Here is a 19,299-nt window from a genome sequence, read left to right as displayed (position 1 = left end):
CGTGTTAAAGTGCATGGTAAAAAACGCATGCGCTTGTGCGCGCTTTAGTCCGCGTTTCTATGAGTTGCGCTGCGCTTCTTTAAAGCACGTTTTGCTTACTGTAGCAGCAGGAGTTGTCAATAAAACTTTGTTTTTGTATGTAAATGTATTTTTTTCTCCAATTAGGGGTAAAAACGCATGCGCTTCTATGCGCTTGTACACGCTTCTATGCGCTAAAAAAGTGGACCCATTCACTTGCATTGCTGTGCGCTTTACAGCTCAGCGCACAGAAATGCATGCAACACTACGTTTCTGTAACGCTGCTCAGCGCAGCGCATAGATGTGAACCAGCTACATTTAGTTACATGGAAAAATGAATACCTTGCTGATCGCACAGGGCAGTGCGCTGTGGAAAGCGCACAGAAACGGCCCTGATGTGAACGAGGCCTTACTCAGTGAGGAAGGCATTAAGATGAGGAGTTTTGGAGGCTTTGCATGCTATGGGTGTGAATATTACGATGCATACGTTTGTTTTAGCAACAACAACAACAACAACAACAACAAATAACATTTGTAAAGCGCTTTTCTCCCATGGGACTCAAAGCGCATATGAGCTTTTTGAGCCTTGTAATATGGGCCCTCAGGTTGTGAGGGTCGAAAGAGGTAGGCAAGAGAAACGTTGTATAAACATTGGAGGACCCCATCAAATGTTTGCCTTGGGGGGTACCATGACTTGAAGTTACGCCCCTGCTGCTATATCTACCAGGGAGTACATCTCATTTTGGCAGTTTGGCGCAGGGAATGCCGAATGACGGCTCTCCCTGCTGCCGCTAAACTCCCTGGCGACTTTAACCACTTCACCTCAAAGCGGTTTTTACCCTAACGGACAAGAGCGATTTTCACCTTTTAGTGTTCATCCCTTTTATTTGACAATAGCTTAATCACTACCAATCACAATGAAATTATCTATATCTTGTTTTTTTTCACCACCAATTAGGCTTTTTGGGGTTGATATTTGTTTTTAGTAATTACCGTACTCTATTTTCTATGCATTTTAAAGGGAAAAACAAGGAAAAAAATGAAAAAATAGTCCCCTATAGTTTTAATATAAACACTGCTACTGTACATAAAACTGACACATTTTATTTGCCTATTTTTCCTGGTTATTACAACATTTTAGTTATGTCCCTAGTACAAAGTATGGTAACAATATATTATTTGGAAATAAAGGTGTATTTTTTCTATGGTGTTTTTTCTCACTAATTTCACATGCATGTGCACAGCGGCAGCAGCACTGTTTGACTTATAAAAACATCCTGGAGCCATTAAAGAGGAGCTGTCAGCCATACTATGCCAGATAAAAAAACGACATATATAAGTAGATAAATACTAGCTCTACTTACATAACATGTGTATTGCGCGGTCCAAGTGTTGATTTCAGTGAACTTTATAAAATAAAAAAAGGTAAATGGAGAGAATTCTGTTTGCTGGCAGGGGCCATCTTTACTCCCTCCAGCTGAAGCCAATGGTGAGGTCATTTCCTCCCTTACTCCCCCCCTCCCCCCCCCCCCACACCAATAGCGAGCATTGATTGTAAATGCCGGGAATCCCTAAGGAAATGGTAGCAGGGACGGGGGTCCTCATGGATGTGATGCGGTGGTGGCAGCCACTGCCCTCATGAATCAGCAGAGATGGCTGTCGGGCTGGAGTGTGGGGAGGGGGCAGACACGGACAGTTATGGAAGGCAGCCAATGTGAAAAAAAAGTAGTGAGTGACACAGGCTGCAGCCAATCAGGCTGAACTAGCTGTGTCTGTGCAGAATCTCCTCCCACCCCAGCCTGCACTGCAACTTCTCTTTTGCAGCTGATTACTGGCTGCGTACTAAAGCTGGGGACATGAGGACTAATCTCTGCAATAAAAAAGTAAGATTGATTTTAAAGTTATGCATTGCCTTTTTAGCATTCCTTTTATATGATCAACAAAGAGAAATAGAGAATTGATTTTGTTTTTCATGCCTAACAGTTACTCTTTAAGAGGCTCTAGCAGGACATTTTTATAAGTCAGGTTGTTGTCACTAAGTGGTTATATACTATTCTCCCTCCAAGTTGTTGCAACTCAGAGGGAGATGCAGGGCCGGATTTGTACTTTCCAGTGCCCTAGGCCTGCAGTCACCAAGCGCCCCCCCCCCCCCCTCCCCCCGAAAAAAAAATACAAAAAAATTGTCCAACACTGACTAGCGATCATTGGTTTCAATGGACTCATTTCAGTTGTGCTGCTCTGTCCCCCATTCAACAAATAATTCCTGTAATTTGCGCTCCTGCCCGAATGTGCACAGCACGCGATAGTGTTCAGGACATGCATACTTGAGAAATGACGCTGATGTATGACTGGTACTTGTCAAGAATACATATGAGCGCTTTGAGTCCGACAGGAGAAAAGCGCTATACAAATGTTCGGATTATTATAACACTGTACCGGCCTCGGTTGCTGTGCACATCTGGGCAGGAGCGAGAAATTACAGGGAGTGCGAGTGGCCAGAGCATGCGCTGCTTCTTTGTCCTCTGTGCGACTGGCTGCAGTCAGAGCCACACACAGGTGACAGGGAGCACGAGTGGCCAGAGCATGCGCTGCTTCTTTGTCCTCTGTGCGACGGGCTGCAGTCAGAGCCACACACAGGTGACAGGGAGCACGAGTGGCCAGAGCATGCGCTGCTTCTTTGTCCTCTGTGCGACTGGCTGCAGTCAGAGCCACACACAGGTGACAGGGAGCACGAGTGGCCAGAGCATGCGCTGCTTCTTTGTCCTCTGTGCGACTGGCTGCAGTCAGAGCCACATACAGGTGACAGGGAGCGTGAGTGGACAGAGCATGCGCTGCTTCTTTGTCCTCTGTGCGACTGGCTGTAGTCAGAGCCACAAACAGGTGGCAGGGCAGTGCAATGGAGAGAAGCCCATCCAAAACAGAGAACAGGTAAGTAGCAAACATCCTGTCAAGACCCACTTTGGCTGTTCTGTTGTAATTAGAGTGGACCTGAACTCAGAACTTCCTCTCTGCTCTAAAAGATACGCAACAACATAACCTTTAAATAAAAACATTTCTTTGTTACAGCTGATATAAATCCTGCAATAAATCTGCAGTGTGTCTACTTCCTGCTTTTATGGAAGCAGACATATTTTAACATCCTGTGCTTTCAAATGAGCTTAGCTGTTTTGGCAGTCAGGTGACACAGTGTAGAGATTAAATTACAACTTGTGACACAGAGGAGGGGGAATTAGACAGGCTCTCTAAATACATACAGAGTACATTTCTCTGTTTTCCTTCTGTCCTGTGCAAGAGTTCAGTTTCACTTTAAAGCATCTGAATGACATTTATTTATATTTGCTGAAAAATCTATGCATCTCTTTTGAATGCTGAATGTACATATGGTGGTGTGCTCTAAAATATTGGCAGTATACGGGAACAAAGTCTGAAGAAGGCTTATTTAAATTGCCTTTAAAAGGTTTTTCAGGGTAAATGAGGCATGTAACATCATGTTTTTTTAATGATGTGGGGACTTAAAATCCCTCTCTCTCTCTCAGATGGGAAATTCGAGTTTGCTCGGATAGTGCTATTCAGATTTTAAAAATATCCGAATTGCTATTCAAAGTTCGGATAGTGGAAAAAGTTCAGATTATCTGGGTAGTTCGGATACCCAAATATTGGATGAGCACCACTGCTCAGGTGTCATTTAAAATGACAATTTAGCAATGAAAGGGAAGAAAACAGCATTTTTTATCCTGCAGTCTCATAGATTTTAGGAGCTGGAGCAAAGAAAATGAGTCAAGAAAGAGTTAACTAAGGAACAGAAGAGACCACTGCTAGCTAGGAAAAAAAAAGTTTTAACAACAGTCATAAATTAGAATTAGATAAATTAACATCTGCTGAGGTCAGTGTCAAAGTTGTAAAAAGAGGTGAAGAAACTGCAAAGCTCACTGATGTTTGGGAATGCCTGCATTAAAACTCAGCGGAACTTAGTTCTATCTGCTTTGTAATGTAAATCTCTGGTATTTCTCACATCGATCTGTAAGTCTATCATACAAAGAAAGGAATGGATTATCAGATGACCGTTATGATTGATCCTGATTGTTTTAACACATCAGGAAGTGAGAGAGAGATGCAGGGATTGGGAAACTCTGGAATTCAGCTATTAGTGCAGAGCAGGGCGCTGGATGGCTGCGCTGCGGGAACAGAGGAGATGATTTACTTTGACATATGACCTCTTCTCTCTCCAAGTCATGCCGCCCTTCTTATCTTATCTAATTTTATCGCCCTAGGCCGTGGCCTTTCTGGCCTTTCCAGAAATCCGGCCCTGGGGAGATGTAATACAGGGGCTGGCAGCCGCTCACCGAAATGATCTGCTTTGTGTACCTGGTACTTCATATCCCAACTGTACACCTTTTTAATCCTTTTTTTATAATTATTATTATTATTGTTGATCAATTTTTCTTTTTTTTTTCTTTTTTTTTTCTTTTTTACATGTTTGGTATTAAACCAAATAAATAACTAAATAAAACAACACGGGAAGTGGGTTTCTAAAATACCTTAATCTTGTGAAAAGAAATGACACCTTAGTCAAATGAAACCCCAGGCCACCTACCTGCTCCTCTAGGACGGTGTCACTGCGGGACTGGATGACCTGCACCTCATTCACAGCATCAGCCGTCTGCTGGTCGGTGTACAAGCTGTTACGTTGGTACAAACCAATATCGATAAAGGCTACCTGCATGGTATTCTGGATATAGGCCTCTATGTAACACCTAAAAAAAAGTCAGGCAAGGTACAAAGTGAGGCTCTATGAGTTTAGGGTAACATTAAATGTTTTATTTTTCCATGCACGTCCTACAGAAACCGTGTCAAATTTCTCCATCAGTCACTCAGCAAATTAAAAACAAGATGTAAGTGGTAAAGATTTCATTAGCCAAGTCCAAACGTAGATTAGTGGTAAAGATGCTGGGATCAGAAGAACCTAGTAATGTGTGGTGTTGCCTGTCTACTAGAATGGAAGAAGAGCAGTAATCAAATGCATCAAAAACGCACTTAATGAAAGTCAATGGAAACGCAATGGTATTTTTTCATGCGTTTTCCATGCGTTTTTATTTGCGTTTTTGTAAAAAAAATTGTTTTGTGATGTATTTCCGCTTCCTGTTGTCTTCCTATTAATTTGCATAAAACTCAATTGGACTACAACAAAATTGGTATAAGGATAGTAAGCTTACTCTGACTACACCTCTTCTGGAACTTGTATGTCCGAATAATTCCAGAGTAAACCTGGAAAGTGAAAAAAGCATATGGTGTTGTCAATTGAAGAGTATTCTCTCGAGAATAAAAGGAATAATAAGTAAAAAATTAAATCCTTTTAAAAAAAAAATTTCGCTGCTTCGAAGCAGGAGAATTCGATCTACTATTTATATAAGTTTGTTGGTACCATTTTTGATGTCAACCTTCTCCCCTTTTGTAAAGTATGGGGAAAAGAGCTTGATCTTGAGGGTGTTTTAGACTGGGAAAAATTTTAAAAAAATATCTGGATACCTCAAAATCCTAGGTATCAGTTAGTCAATTATAAGTTACTGGCAAGATGGTATATCTCACCCTTACAATTGGGAAGAATAGGAGGGGGGAGTACAGGAGAAATGTGTTAGAGATGTCATACAGAGAAAGGATCACTTAACCACATGTGGTGGACCTGCCCAATTATTACAAATATATGGCAGGAAATTGAATTTGGCAGGAATATATGGCAGGAAATTGAATCATTTTGCAATGGGTGGGCCCCAAACTCCTGCAGTTTTGACAACCAAGTAATAATCTTTGGTGGAAGGGTGAATAGTTCAGAGGGAGAGGACGCTATATTGACAATATCAGCGGTATTAGTGGCTAAAAGATTAATAGCCCAAAACTGGAAAAACATAAATCCACTAGACTTAAGTGAGTGGCTACAGGAGATGGGACATTTTATGGAATTTGAAGAGTAGGAGTCAAATGAGCTATTCCCTTGTAAGATGCTAAATAAACGGCACCAAAAATGGTCTGAGATACTGAATCATTAAAAAGAAAGTCAAGATGTATATTATTTGTGGATGTAGGCTGAGTGGCTTAGCCGAAGGTTCGAGAGCCAGGGCAGATTGAAATTTGTGTATTGGTTGGTGGTGTGGATGCTTAAATGTAGAGGTTTGGGTGATGACTGGTTCTGTATGTAAGTTAAAATTGTGTGTTATTTTCCCCAGATAGAGTCCATAGTAAGCAATATATACAAAAGTTGTGCAGAAATAAACAATGATGATAGTACAGCTCAATGCAGAAGCACAGCAATGAAGCTATGTTTTCTTTCAGTTGAGCAAGTTACTAATCTGAGGGGAAAAGAAAGTAAAAAAAAAAAGAGGGAAAAAAAGGGTAACATTAAATGTTTTATTTTTCCATGCATGTCCTACAGAAACCGTAGCAAATTTCTCCATCAGTCATTTAGCAAATTAAAAACAAGACGTAAGTGGTAAAGATTTCATCAGCCAAGTCCAAAAGTAGATTAGTGGTAAAGGTGCTGGGATCAGAAGACCCTAGTAATGTGTGGTGTTGCCTGTCTACTAGAATGGAAGAAGAGCAGTAGTCAAACGCATCAAAAACGCACTTAATGCGGAATGAAACCCAGCATTTCTACTTTGCTCAAATAGATTATTTACAGCATATTATATACAACCAGCATTTTTTTTTTACTTGAACTGCATTCCAAGAGTGAACACAGGCTTTAGAAGCTTCCCTTCCAGCAGAGCTGGCCGCTTCTGAACTTTACATAATGTTATCTTGTGTTTAATTGTATCAAGTGAGAAATGTAAACAAAGCCTTCTCTCACACTGCCGGGTCCCCTGAACAAAGTCAGACAAGCATAAATGCTTTCTGATGCTTTCTGATTATGTTAGAGGATGAATAAAGCAGTTATAAATAAAATGCAAAGTCAGCTCTCAGAGTAAAATAAGTGTACCTTAGGAACCCCCACCCCCTTTTAAAAATGCAGTTGCAGCGGCCATGTTGGATCCATTCTCTGGCTGCAGTGATAGTGAGAGCAGGGAGAGACTGATGTGCTGCACATAGGGAAAGAGTTAGCTAGGAATCTATTACGTGTCACCACTGCATTGCTAGCTGTGTATACAGCGCCCTGAGCACCATAGCTTCCAACTGCCCCTCTTTTGGAGGGACTGTCCCTCTTTGGGAAGTAACCCTGTCCCTCTTTCTTCCTCATTTGTCCCTCTTTCAGGACTGATGTACAGATGTATCTAAATATATGTAATTTTCTACTGAAAATTTTGTTTAATTGACTTTAAACTTTATTTTCATCTTTTAAATTTAAATATTATCAAATGTTAATCAATATGAAGGAACGTGAACCCGGTATAGAAAAGACAAGTGTGGTCTGAATAATAAAACAATATATTTTTCGAAAGAAATCTTTATGATATGCGTGACTACAGGTGTGTCAGGAGCGTGATTAGGGGTGTGGCAGGAGCGTGACTACGGGTGTGTCAGGAGCGTGATTAGGGGTGTGGCAGGAGCGTGACTACGGGTGTGGCAGGAGCGTGATCAGGGGTGTGGCAGGAGCATGACTACGGGTGTGTCAGGAGCGTGATCAGGGGTGTGGCAGGCTCATGGCTTAAATGTCCCTCTTTTTTGTCTCAAAAAGTTGGTGGGTATGCTGAGCACCCAAAGAGTCCTTTTCAGGACTGTTAATGGTATAGGTTGTGTTTGTATCGCGTTCTCCTGACTTCTCCTGAGTCCTGAGTGAGCATTTACGGGCCCTTCTTAGGGCTGCTACCTCTGCAAAGTGATACAGTTCCTCCTCACTGGCAAAGTCTTTTCGTTGTATTTTTTAATATTGTGAAAAAGGCAAAGGCAGACCCCACCGTAGTGGTCATCGTAGGGGTCGTGCTGGTGTGATTTCCTGTGGTCCTAGAATGATGCCCAGTGATCAGGGGCCACGTACCCTGAACTACCAAGATGCTAAGGAAGTAGTTGACTGGCTTACACAGCAAACTTCATCTTCTGCCACTTCCTCTCAGAGACTGGACGCACCATCCTCCTCTTGCTCTAATTCGGCCACTGATACCTGGTCTGCAAAGCACTGTGTTACCATTCATTCATCTCTTCGCTAATGGGCGACGACGGGCGCTCAGGAGCACACTGCGGCCGTCCGCCGCTGAAGACTCATTTTCACGGCCCTGGTACTTCAATTGAAGTTTTGCCGGGCCATGAATATACTACACAAGATGCAGTAACTAGTTAAAGGATACCCAAGGTGAAAATAAACTGATGAGATAAACAATTGTATATATACCCCTATTCCTCAAAACGCCTTTTGTAGATATCCAATAGTTTTATATTTAATTTTTAAATCTACTTTTTAAGTTTTTACTGTTCCCGCTCAATGACACAATTGGGGAAAAGAGGCGCCCTGGTAGATAAAAGCAGTTTAAAATCAAAAAGGGGTGAGGTAGCTTACGAAATCTTTGTAATACAACAAAAGATTTTATTAAACAGAGGCAACGCATTTCACAGGTCTGAGCCCACTTCCTCAGGCCAATAACAGTGCCAATTGATTAAATCAATATAGCCTAGGGAGCCTCCCAGAGGCATAAAACTCTGAGACATAAAACTCTTGCATGACAGTAAAACACTTCAGAGTGCTGGGAATAGCAACAAAAAAAAAGTCAATAGTTCAAGATAGGAGTTGTAAAACATTAACAGACTGTGTCATTCAGCTTAGACAATATAATAATAAAAATATTAAACTTGTGTTTTTAGCTTTCAAACTGTGGGATTCTAGGAAAGTCCTGTTAGGAAGTAGGACTATAGGAATAATGGTTTATCTTATCATTTTATGCCTAGTTCTGGTTTACTTTAACCCTTTAGAACCCAATTTATTAGAGGCTTGCAAGCGCTAAAGGCCAATTTAATTTAGAATTTTTTTTTAACCACTTAACGACCGCCCCCAGCCGATGGGCGGCGGCAAAGACCGGTCCCAAACGACCGCAATACGCCCATCGGCGGGGGCGGCTGCGGGAGTGGCTATGCGGCGATCGCGTCATTCGTGACGCGATCAGCCGCCGGGGACTGGCTCCGCCCCCCGTTCGCCGTAACCCGCCGGCCGTTCGGAAGCGCCGGCGGGTTACTGGCATCCGGATCGCCGCTGCAACAGTGTATAATAGGCTTTGTAATGTATACAAAGCCTATTATACTGGCTGCCTCCTGCCCTGGTGGTCCCAGTGTCCGAGGGACCACCAGGGCAGGCTGCAGCCACCCTAGTCTGCACCCAAGCACACTGATTTCCCCCCCCCTGCCCCCTGATCGCCCACAGCACCCCTCAGACCCCCCCCTGCCCACCCCCCAGACCACTGTTTGCACCCAGTCACCCCCCTAATCACCCATCAATCACTCCCTGTCACTATCTGTCAACGCTATTTTTTTTTTAAGTCCCTAATCTGCCCCCTACTCCCTCCTGATCACCCCCCCACCCCTCAGATTCTCCCCAGACCCCCCCCCAGACCCCCCCCCCCGTGTACTGTATGCATCTATCCCCCCTGATCACCTGTCAATCACCTGTCAATCACCTGTCAATCACCTGTCAATCACCCGTCAATCACCCCCTGTCACTGCCACCCATCAATCAGCCCCTGATCTGCCCCTTGCGGGCAATCTGATCACCCCCCCACACCAATAGATCGCCCGCAGATCCGACATCAGATCACCTCCCAAATCCATTGTTTACATCTATTCTCTCCTCTAAACACCCACTAATTACCCATCAATCACCCCCTATCACCACCTGTCACTGTTACCCATCAGATTAGACCCTAATCTGCCCCTTGCGGGCACCCAATCACCTGCCCACACGCTCAGATTGCCCTCAGACCCCCCCCCCTTATCAATTCGCCCGTGCAATATTTACATCTGTTCTCCCCTGTAATAACCCACTGATTACCTGTCAATCACCCATCAATCACCCCCTGTCACTGCCACCCATCAATCACCCCCTGTCACTGCCACCCATCAATCAGCCCCTAACCTGCCCCTTGCGGGCAATCTGATCACCCACCCACACCAATAGATCGCCCGCAGATCCGACATCAGATCACCTCCCAAATCCATTGTTTACATCTATTCTCTCCTCTAAACACCCACTAATTACCCATCAATCACCCCCTATCACCACCTGTCACTGTTACCCATCAGATTAGACCCTAATCTGCCCCTTGCGGGCACCCAATCACCTGCCCACACGCTCAGATTGCCCTCAGACCCCCCCCCCTTATCAATTCGCCCGTGCAATATTTACATCTGTTCTCCCCTGTAATAACCCACTGATTACCTGTCAATCACCCATCAATCACCCCCTGTCACTGCCACCCATCAATCACCCCCTGTCACTGCCACCCATCAATCAGCCCCTAACCTGCCCCTTGCGGGCAATCTGATCACCCACCCACACCAATAGATCGCCCGCAGATCCGACATCAGATCACCTCCCAAATCCATTGTTTACATCTATTCTCTCCTCTAAACACCCACTAATTACCCATCAATCACCCCCTATCACCACCTGTCACTGTTACCCATCAGATTAGACCCTAATCTGCCCCTTGCGGGCACCCAATCACCCGCCCACACCTCAGAACGCCCTCAGACCCCAGCCCTGATCACCTCGCCAGTGCATTGCTTGCATCTATTTCCCCCCTCTAATCACACCTTGAGACACCCATCAATCACCTCCTGTCACCCCCTAGCACACCTACCCATCAGATCAGGCCCTAATTTGCCCCGTGTGGGCTCCTGATCACTCGGCCAAACCCTCAGATCCCCCTCAGACCCCCTTCCGATCACCTCCCCAGTGCATTGATTGCATCTATTTTCCCCTCTAACCGCCCCCTGAGACACCCATCAATCACCTCCTGTCACCCCCCTAGCACTCCTATCCATCAGATCAGGCCCAATACATCCTGTCATCTAAGAGGCCACCCTGCTTATGACCGATTCCACAAAATTTGCCCCCTCATAGACCACCTGTCATCAAAATTTGCAGATGCTTATACCCCTGAACAGTCATTTTGAGAAATTTGGTTTCCAGACTACTCACAGTTTTGGGCCCGTAAAATGCCAGGGCAGTATAGGAACCCCACAAGTGACCCCATTTTAGAAAGAAGACACCCCAAGGTATTCTGTTAGGTGTATGATGAGTTCATAGAATATTTTATTTTTTGTCAAAAGTTAGCGGAAATTGGATTGTTATTGTTTTTTTCACAAAGTGTCATTTTTCACTAACTTGTGAGAAAAAATAAAATCTTCTATGAACTCACCATACCCCTAACGGAATACCTTGGGGTGTCTTCTTTCTAAAATGGGGTCACTTGTGGGGTTCCTATACTGCCCTGGCATTTTAGGGGCCCTAAACCGTGAGGAGTAGTCTAGAAAACAAATGCCTCAAAATGACCTGTGAATAGGACGTTGGGCCCCTTAGCGCACCTAGGCTGCAAAAAAGTGTCACACATGTGGTATCACCATACTCAGGAGAAGTAGTATAATGTGTTTTGTGGTGTATTTTTACACATACCCATGCTGGGTGGGAGAAATCTCTCTGTAAATGGACAATTGTGTGTAAAACAAATAAAAAAATGTGTCATTTACAGAGATATTTCTCCCACCCAGCATGGTTATATGTAAAAATACACCACAAAACACATTATACTACTTCTTCTGAGTACGGCGATACCACATGTGTGACACTTTTTTGCAGCCTAACTGTGCTAAGGGGCCCAAAGTCCAATGAGTACCTTTAGGATTTCACAGGTCATTTTGAGACATTTGGGTTCAAGACTACTCCTCACGGTTTAGGGCCCCTAAAATGCCAGGGCAGTATAGGAACCCCACAAGTGACCCCATTTTAGAAAGAAGACACCCCAAGGTATTCTTTTAGGTGTATGATGAGTTCATAGAAGATTTTATTTTTTGTCACAAGTTAGCGGAAATTGATATGTATTGTTTTTTTTTTCACAAAGTGTCATTTTCCGCTAACTTGTGACAAAAAAAAAATCTTCTATGAACTCACCATACTCCTAACAGAATACCTTGGGGTGTCTTCTTTCTAAAATGGGGTCACTTGTGGGGTTCCTATACTGCCCTGGCATTTTAGGGGCCCTAAACCGTGAGGAGTAGTCTAGAATCCAAATGCCTCAAAATGACCTGTGAATAGGACGTTAGGCCCCTTAGCGCACCTAGGTTGCAAAAAAGTGTCACACATGTGGTATCGCCGTACTCAGAAGAAGTAGTATAATGTGTTTTGGGGTGTATTTTTATACATACCCATGCTGGGTGGGAGAAATCTCTCTGTAAATGGACAATTGTGTGTAAAAAAAATCAAATAATTGTCATTTACAGAGATATTTCTCCCACCCAGCATGGGTATGTGTAAAAATACACCCCAAAACACATTATACTACTTCTCCTGAGTACGGCGGTACCACATGTGTGGCACTTTTTTGCACCCTAAGTGCGCTAAGGGGCCCAAAGTCCAATGAGTACCTTTAGGATTTCACAGGTCATTTTGCCACATTTGGTTTCAAGACTACTCCTCACGGTTTAGGGCCCCTAAAATGCCAGGGCAGTATAGGAACCCCACAAATGACTCCATTTTAGAAAGAAGACACCCCAAGGTATTCCGTTAGGAGAATGGCGAGTTCATAGAAGATTTTATTTTTTGTCACAAGTTAGCGGAAAATGACACTTTGTGAAAAAAAACAATTAAAATCAATTTCCGCTAACTTGTGACAAAAAAAAAAAATCTTCTATGAACTCACCATACATCTAACGGAATACCTTGGGGTGTCTTCTTTCTAAAATGGGGTAATTTGTGGGGTTCCTATACTGTCCTGGCATTTTAGGGGCCCTAAACCGTGAGGAGTAGTCTTGAAACGAAATTTCTCAAAATGACCTGTGAAATCCTAAAGGTACTCATTGGACTTTGGGCCCCTTAGCGCAGTTAGGGTGCAAAAAAGTGCCACACATGTGGTATCGCCGTACTCAGGAGAAGTAGTATAATGTGTTTTGGGGTGTATTTTTCCACATACCCATGCTGAGTGGGAGAAATATCTCTATAAATAGACAATTGTGTGTAAAAAAAATAAAAAAATTGTCATTTACGGAGATATTTCTCCCACCCAGCATGTGTATGTGTAAAAATACACCCCAAAACACATTATACTACTTTTCCTGAGTACGGCAATACCACATGTGTGGCACTTTTTTGCGGCCTAACTGCGCTAAGGGGCCCAAAGTCCAATGAGCATCTTTAGGCTTTACAGGGGTGCTTACAATTAGGCACCCCCCAAATGCCAGGACAGTAAACACACCCCACAAATGACCCCATTCTGGAAAGTAGACACTTCAAGGTATTCAGAGAGGAGCATAGTGAGTCCGTGGCAGATTTCATTTTTTTTTGTCGCAAGTTAGAAGAAATGGAAACTTTTTTTTTTTTTTTTTTTTTGTCACAAACTGTCATTTTCCGCTAACTTGTGACAAAAAATAAAATCTTCTATGAACTCACCATGCCTCTCACTGAATACTTTGGGATGTCTTCTTTCCAAAATGGGGTCATTTGGGGGGTATTTGTACTATCCTGGAATTTTAGCCCCTCATGAAACATGACAGGTGCGCAGAAAAGTCAGAGATGCTTGAAAATGGGAAAATTCACTTTTGGCACCATAGTTTGTAAACGCTATAACTTTTACCCAATCCAATAAATATACACTGAATGTTTTTTTTTTTTATCAAAGACATGTAGCAGAATAACTTTCGCGCTCAAATGTATAGGAAATTTTACTTTATTTGAAAAATGTCAGCACAGAAAGTTAAAAAAGTCATTTTTTTGACAAAATTCATGTCTTTTTTGATGAATATAATAAAAAGTAAAACTCGCAGCAGCAATCAAATAGCATCAAAAGAAAGCTGTATTAGTGACAAGAAAAGGAGGTAAAATTCATTTAGGTGGTAGGTTGTATGACCGAGCAATAAACCGTGAAAGCTGCAGTGGTCTGAATGGAGAAAAAGGCTCTGGTCCTTAAGGGGCGAAAAGACTGTGGTCCCGAAGTGGTTAATATCTTCTTTGTTGCATTTTCTTCCTTCTAATTAGTACTTTTATAATTTCTATTTATGGCCACTTGTCACTAGGAGTCAGTGTTAGATAATAACAGAGGACTTCTCCTTGCAGTTTCTATATTTTCTGCTAGTGGAGAGAGATCAAAGCATTCCATTAATTTATAGCACGAGTTGTGCTGACAGAGGTCAAAGCTATGCACTATTCTCAGATGAGATAACTTTATGGAAACAGATGTGGAGGTTCCATGAGAACAATAGGGCCATGATTCCAGAGTAACAGAGCTTGTAACACAAAGGAGCTTGTGTCTTCTCTCCACTGTCTCTTTTTTGTCTTTCCCAGGTACCCTGTGTCCCATGACAGATGCAAGAGGCCAAACACTTGAGCCACCATGGCATGTACATTACGTAACCACTAGAGGCCTCTAGTGATTGTCGCGTGACACAGGCGTTCCAGGAGAGAAGAGACAGGGAGGAGCACACGGAGGTCCAGAGAACACATGAGCTGATCATTCCAAAATTGAACATCGCTAACAACTCCCTTCTGACCCGCCACTGATCGAGTGATGCCTTCCATCTGACCCAATCGACTGAATCAATCAAATGTGGCTTAAAATCAATTGTGAATCATTTGCAGCAGATTTGATCAAATTATTGAATCCCTGGATATCAATAGAAAACATCTACCAATGTATGGCCACCAGTGCTGCTTGGATACCCCTTTTCAAAATCCGGATTGAATTCAGATCCAGATACCAGATACCAGGATCCGGATCGGATATATCCGAGTTCAAACTTTTCTGATCCGAATCAGATATCCGACCTCAGTATCTGGGGTATCCGGGCGGATGCAAAGTGCCAAGTGCAAAGTGCCAATTGCCAAGTGCAAAGTGCCAAATGCAAAGTGCCAAGTGCCAAATGCAAAGTGCTAAGTAACAAGTGCCAAGGGCCATGTTACACATGCCAAGTGCCACGTGCCAAGTGACAGACAGCAGAGGAGAAGACACTAACTGTCACACTGGCACTGTTCAGCAGTACAGCAGTTCTGTAGTAAGCTAACACAGTAGTACTACTACTCTAACAACTAACTAGCACTGACTGCAGTACTACAGTACTAACTACACAATAACACTGTAATCCTATTCCCTAATCCCTAACCTAACCTATACTGTAGCTAGCTAAGGCTAATAGCTGGCCAGCAGGCAGCAGCTGGCCTGGTGGTCTGTGCACAGGCTCAGCACACACACAGACACATAGCAGCTGCCTGCAGCACACTCTGACTGTCACACAATGAAATCAAGCTAATTAACAATACAACAATAGTGTAGTGATAGTGAAGGGGTTAATCACTGAACAGCTGTAGGTTTATCACTGTATACAGCACTTGCTAGGCCAGCAGCACTGGAGCATGTCTCTCTCTCTCTCTCTCTCTCTCTCTCAGTGAGCACTGCAGTCACACAGGAGGGGGGGGGGGGGCTGGCCAGGGTTCCTTTCTGTGATTGGGTGCTAGGGCTTAGGCAGAGAGGCCTCTGATTGGCTCAATGAGGTCAGGAGGGGCTGGCCAGGGTACCCCTCTGTGATTGGTTGCTAGGGCTTTTGCTGGGAGCCCTCTGATTGTTTCAATGACGTCCTGCACATTATCTACTTAGTTACAGTATCTCAAGATTTGGATATCCGCCGGATATCAGTGGATATCCGGATTGCCAGTGTGATGATCCGCTCAGCTGGCTGCACAGGCAGACAGCTGTTTGTCCATTCCTCTAGTCTGTGGGCTGCAGGTCTCTGGAACAGAGACCTGTCTTTCCATTGCAAGTTTCTGGTCTGTTCTCTTGCTTAGGAATTTGCATACATTCGTTATGCAAATCCCCTACCTGCCTTCTTTGATGACTGGCATCCCAGAATGCTTTGCTGGACATTTCCCTTCCATGGTCTGTTCCTGATGGACACTGCTGGAGTGTCAGCCATTGCTATCTAGTATAGTTAATTCCTGGGGGTTGCTTTAGGCTCCCCTTCTAGCCCAGTCAGGTTGTATTATCTGTATTGCCTGTTCTGTCTTGTCTTGCCTGTTGCCATTGTCCTGTCCCTATGGTGGTCGACAGGAAATGGTTCTGATCTCTGTTCTTGGAGTATAGCTGGTGCAGCGGTTGCTACCAGCTATCTCTTCTGTTCTGTTCTGTTTCCTGGGATCGCGCTAGCTACTTTTCGCTAGCGCTGGGGATCCTTCTGTTCTGTCTCCTGGGATCGCGCTAGCTACTTTTCGCTAGCGCTGGGGATCCTTCTGTTCTGTCTTCTGGGATCGCGCTAGCTACTTTTCGCTAGCGCTGGGGATCCTTCTGTTCTGCTACTCTGTACCTGGATCGCGCTAGCCACTTTTCGCTAGTGCTGTGGATCCTATCTCTCGCTTGTCCCTGTTTTCGTGTGTCTGTCTTGTCTGCTACACTTGCTGGAGGCTCGGTGAGGTAACCGTTAAGCAAGCGTTCGCGTCCTCTGTTTCATGTTTGTCTGTTAATGGTTAGTTAGGCGTGCTTGTCTCTATTGTGCTTATCACGTGGAGATCGCGCATAACCGCGTGCACTGTTGTGAATGAGTGCGGTGTTCGCGGTTAGCTAGGGTTTGTTATTTTCCATATCTCCTTATTGTATTATTTGCTGTGCCTTTGCTACCCTCGTATTCTATTCTGATCTGCCTTGTGTCACGTCTGGCGATCGCACCTCTCGCGATCGCGTTCCTATTTCATATCTGCTGTTGTGTGTGCACGGTCGCGGGGTGGCGACTGGATTGGCGCACACACATACAACCTGTCCCTTTGCTCAATCTCATTCGCAATCGCCTCTCTTGCGATTGCGTTCTGCGCTTCGTACAATTCCTGTCTGGCATTTGTGGAGGTACAGAGGATTGGTTCCTCTGCACTCCTCAGCGCCATCTGCCGACAGGAATTTCCCTCTACAGGTGCGTAGCACCTTTTGCTGGGTGCCTGCAATTACACGCTTGTGGAGGATTTCCGCCGTGTCAGCGCACGCGTTGTGCGCTGATCACGGAGAAAGTTCCACAACCGTTACAGCCAGCCAACTATCCGCAGATAGCTATCCGGATTTGGGCCCAGGTATCTGGAATTCGAATCCAGTCGGATAGCTGAAAAAAGGTCGGATATCCGGGTTACCCGGATATCCGGAATCTGGATGAGCAGAACTGATGGCCACCTTTGCTGCTTGAGCCCTCTCATCATACACTTATGGTCATTTGGTATAAGCAGAGCTTTCTCTTCTTTTGTATCTAGTAGACCAACCTTTCCCAACCTTTTTTTACCCTGGGGAAGCCCTGCAAATGCTTTCTGAATCTCAAGGAACCTCTGGCATGGTCTTTAAAAGCTGGTGTGGCTGTTTATGCCACACTACCTGTATTACAGTGCCCTTCATTACAATGTCTCCTTATTCTAGTGCTTTTTATTAATGTTTTCATTGTTATTCTGACCCCCAATTTAGTGCATCTTTTACAGTACCCCAATTACAGAGTGTTCTCTATTATACTTCCCCCAACCCCCACAATGGGGAAAAGGAACCCCTGCAGAGTACTCAATGAACCCTGGGGGAGAAAGCCTGTAGTAGACACTCAGGCCCAACTAGAGTTGAGCTGAAATTTTCGTAATTTCGCATTACTATAATTACGCATGCGAAATTTGCGATTACGATGCGAAATTAGCGTAGCGAAATTGCCATTAAAATCGTAATTGAAAATACCGTAAGCGTAATTTTCAACGCGAAATTTCGCGTTTCGTTCATGCCGTAATTTCGCATTAAACGCTACCGTAATTTCGCGTTAAACCGTAACGCTCCGTATAATATAAAAAAGCCGCCGACTTTAAGGGTTAATAGCAAAGCCCCCTTAAATGCTAAGAGCCTCAAATTTGGAGAATATATTAAGGAGATCAGGAGGAATAAGAGGAAAAAAATTTTTTTCAAAAAGACCTTATAGTTTTTGAGAAAATCGATGTTAAAGTTTCAAAGGAAAAATGTAAACATTTAAAAACCCGCCGACTTTAACGGTTAATAGCAAAGCCTGCTTAAAGTTTAGGAACACCAAATTCCCAGGGTATATTAAGGGGATCAGTGGGAATAAGAGGAAAAAAATTTTTTTCAAAAAGACCTTATAGTTTTTGAGAAAATCGATTTTTAAGTTTCAAGGGCGAAAATGTCTTTTAAATGCGGAAAATGTCAGTTTTTTTTGCACAGGTAACAATAGTGTATTATTTTCATAGATTCCCCCAAGTGGGAAGAGTTTTACTTACTTCGTTCTGAGTGTGGGAAATATAAAAAAAAAACGACGTGGGGTCCCCCCTCCCAGACCTCTTTAACCCCTTGTCCCCCATGCAGGCTGGGATAGCCAGAATGCGGAGCACCGGCCGCGTGGGGCTCCGCACCCTGACTATACCAGCCCGCATGGTCCATGGATTGGGGGGTCTCGGAAGGGGAGGGGCAGCCAAGCTTTCCCCTCCCCCTCCGAGCCCTTGTCCAATCCAAGGACAAGGGGCTCTTCTCCACCTCCGATGGGCGGTGGAGGTGGAGGCCGCGATTTCCTGGGTGGGGGGTTCATGGTGGAATCTGGGAGTCCCCTTTAAAAAGGGGTCCCCCAGATGCCCACCCCCCTCCCAGGAGAAATGAGTATAGAGGTACTTGTAGTACCCCTTACCCATTTCCTTTAAGAGTTAAAAGTAAATAAACACACAAACACATAGAAAAAGTATTTTAATTGAACAAAAAACATAACCACGAAAAAAGTCCTTTAATATTCTTAATTAACCATTAATACTTACCTGTCCCTTTAAATAAATGATCCCACGCAATATCCTCGGAAATGTTCTATCAGTTACAATGTAACAAAGTTATTATGTAACAACTTTGTTACATTGTAACTACGCCGCACCCGACGCCACTCGCCGCTCAGCCGCCGCATACGCGTCCGTGCAGGACGCTAAGTCCCCGCAGCTCCCGCTGTCCACCCCGCCCACATCTGTCACCCACATGTCACCCACATGTGGGTGACATGTGGGTGACATGTGGGAGAGGCGGGGAGGGCAGCGGAGCCGGCGGGGACTTAGCGTCCTGCACGGACCCGACAGAGCTCTGAGCTATATAGCTCAGAGCTCTGAGAAGCATCTTT

The 19,299-nt window shown here is 44.2% G+C and overlaps 1 protein-coding gene across 1 annotated transcript in view; it reads right to left on the bottom strand.

The window, feature by feature from the left end:
* LOC137519138 (fibrocystin-L-like) overlaps positions 1-19,299 on the bottom strand; it is a 249,410-nt gene that overhangs the window by 157,587 nt on the left and 72,524 nt on the right. The window contains exon 16 of the mRNA XM_068237922.1: positions 4,613-4,772. Within this exon, the coding sequence (XP_068094023.1) occupies positions 4,613-4,772 (160 nt within the window). The remainder of the gene's footprint in view (positions 1-4,612; positions 4,773-19,299) is intronic.

This window comes from Hyperolius riggenbachi, chromosome 5 (assembly GCF_040937935.1).
Source record: "Hyperolius riggenbachi isolate aHypRig1 chromosome 5, aHypRig1.pri, whole genome shotgun sequence".
Lineage (NCBI taxonomy): Eukaryota > Metazoa > Chordata > Amphibia > Anura > Hyperoliidae > Hyperolius > Hyperolius riggenbachi.
Note: the sequence above shows the minus strand (reverse complement) of the source record. Positions and strands in the feature narration are given on the sequence as shown.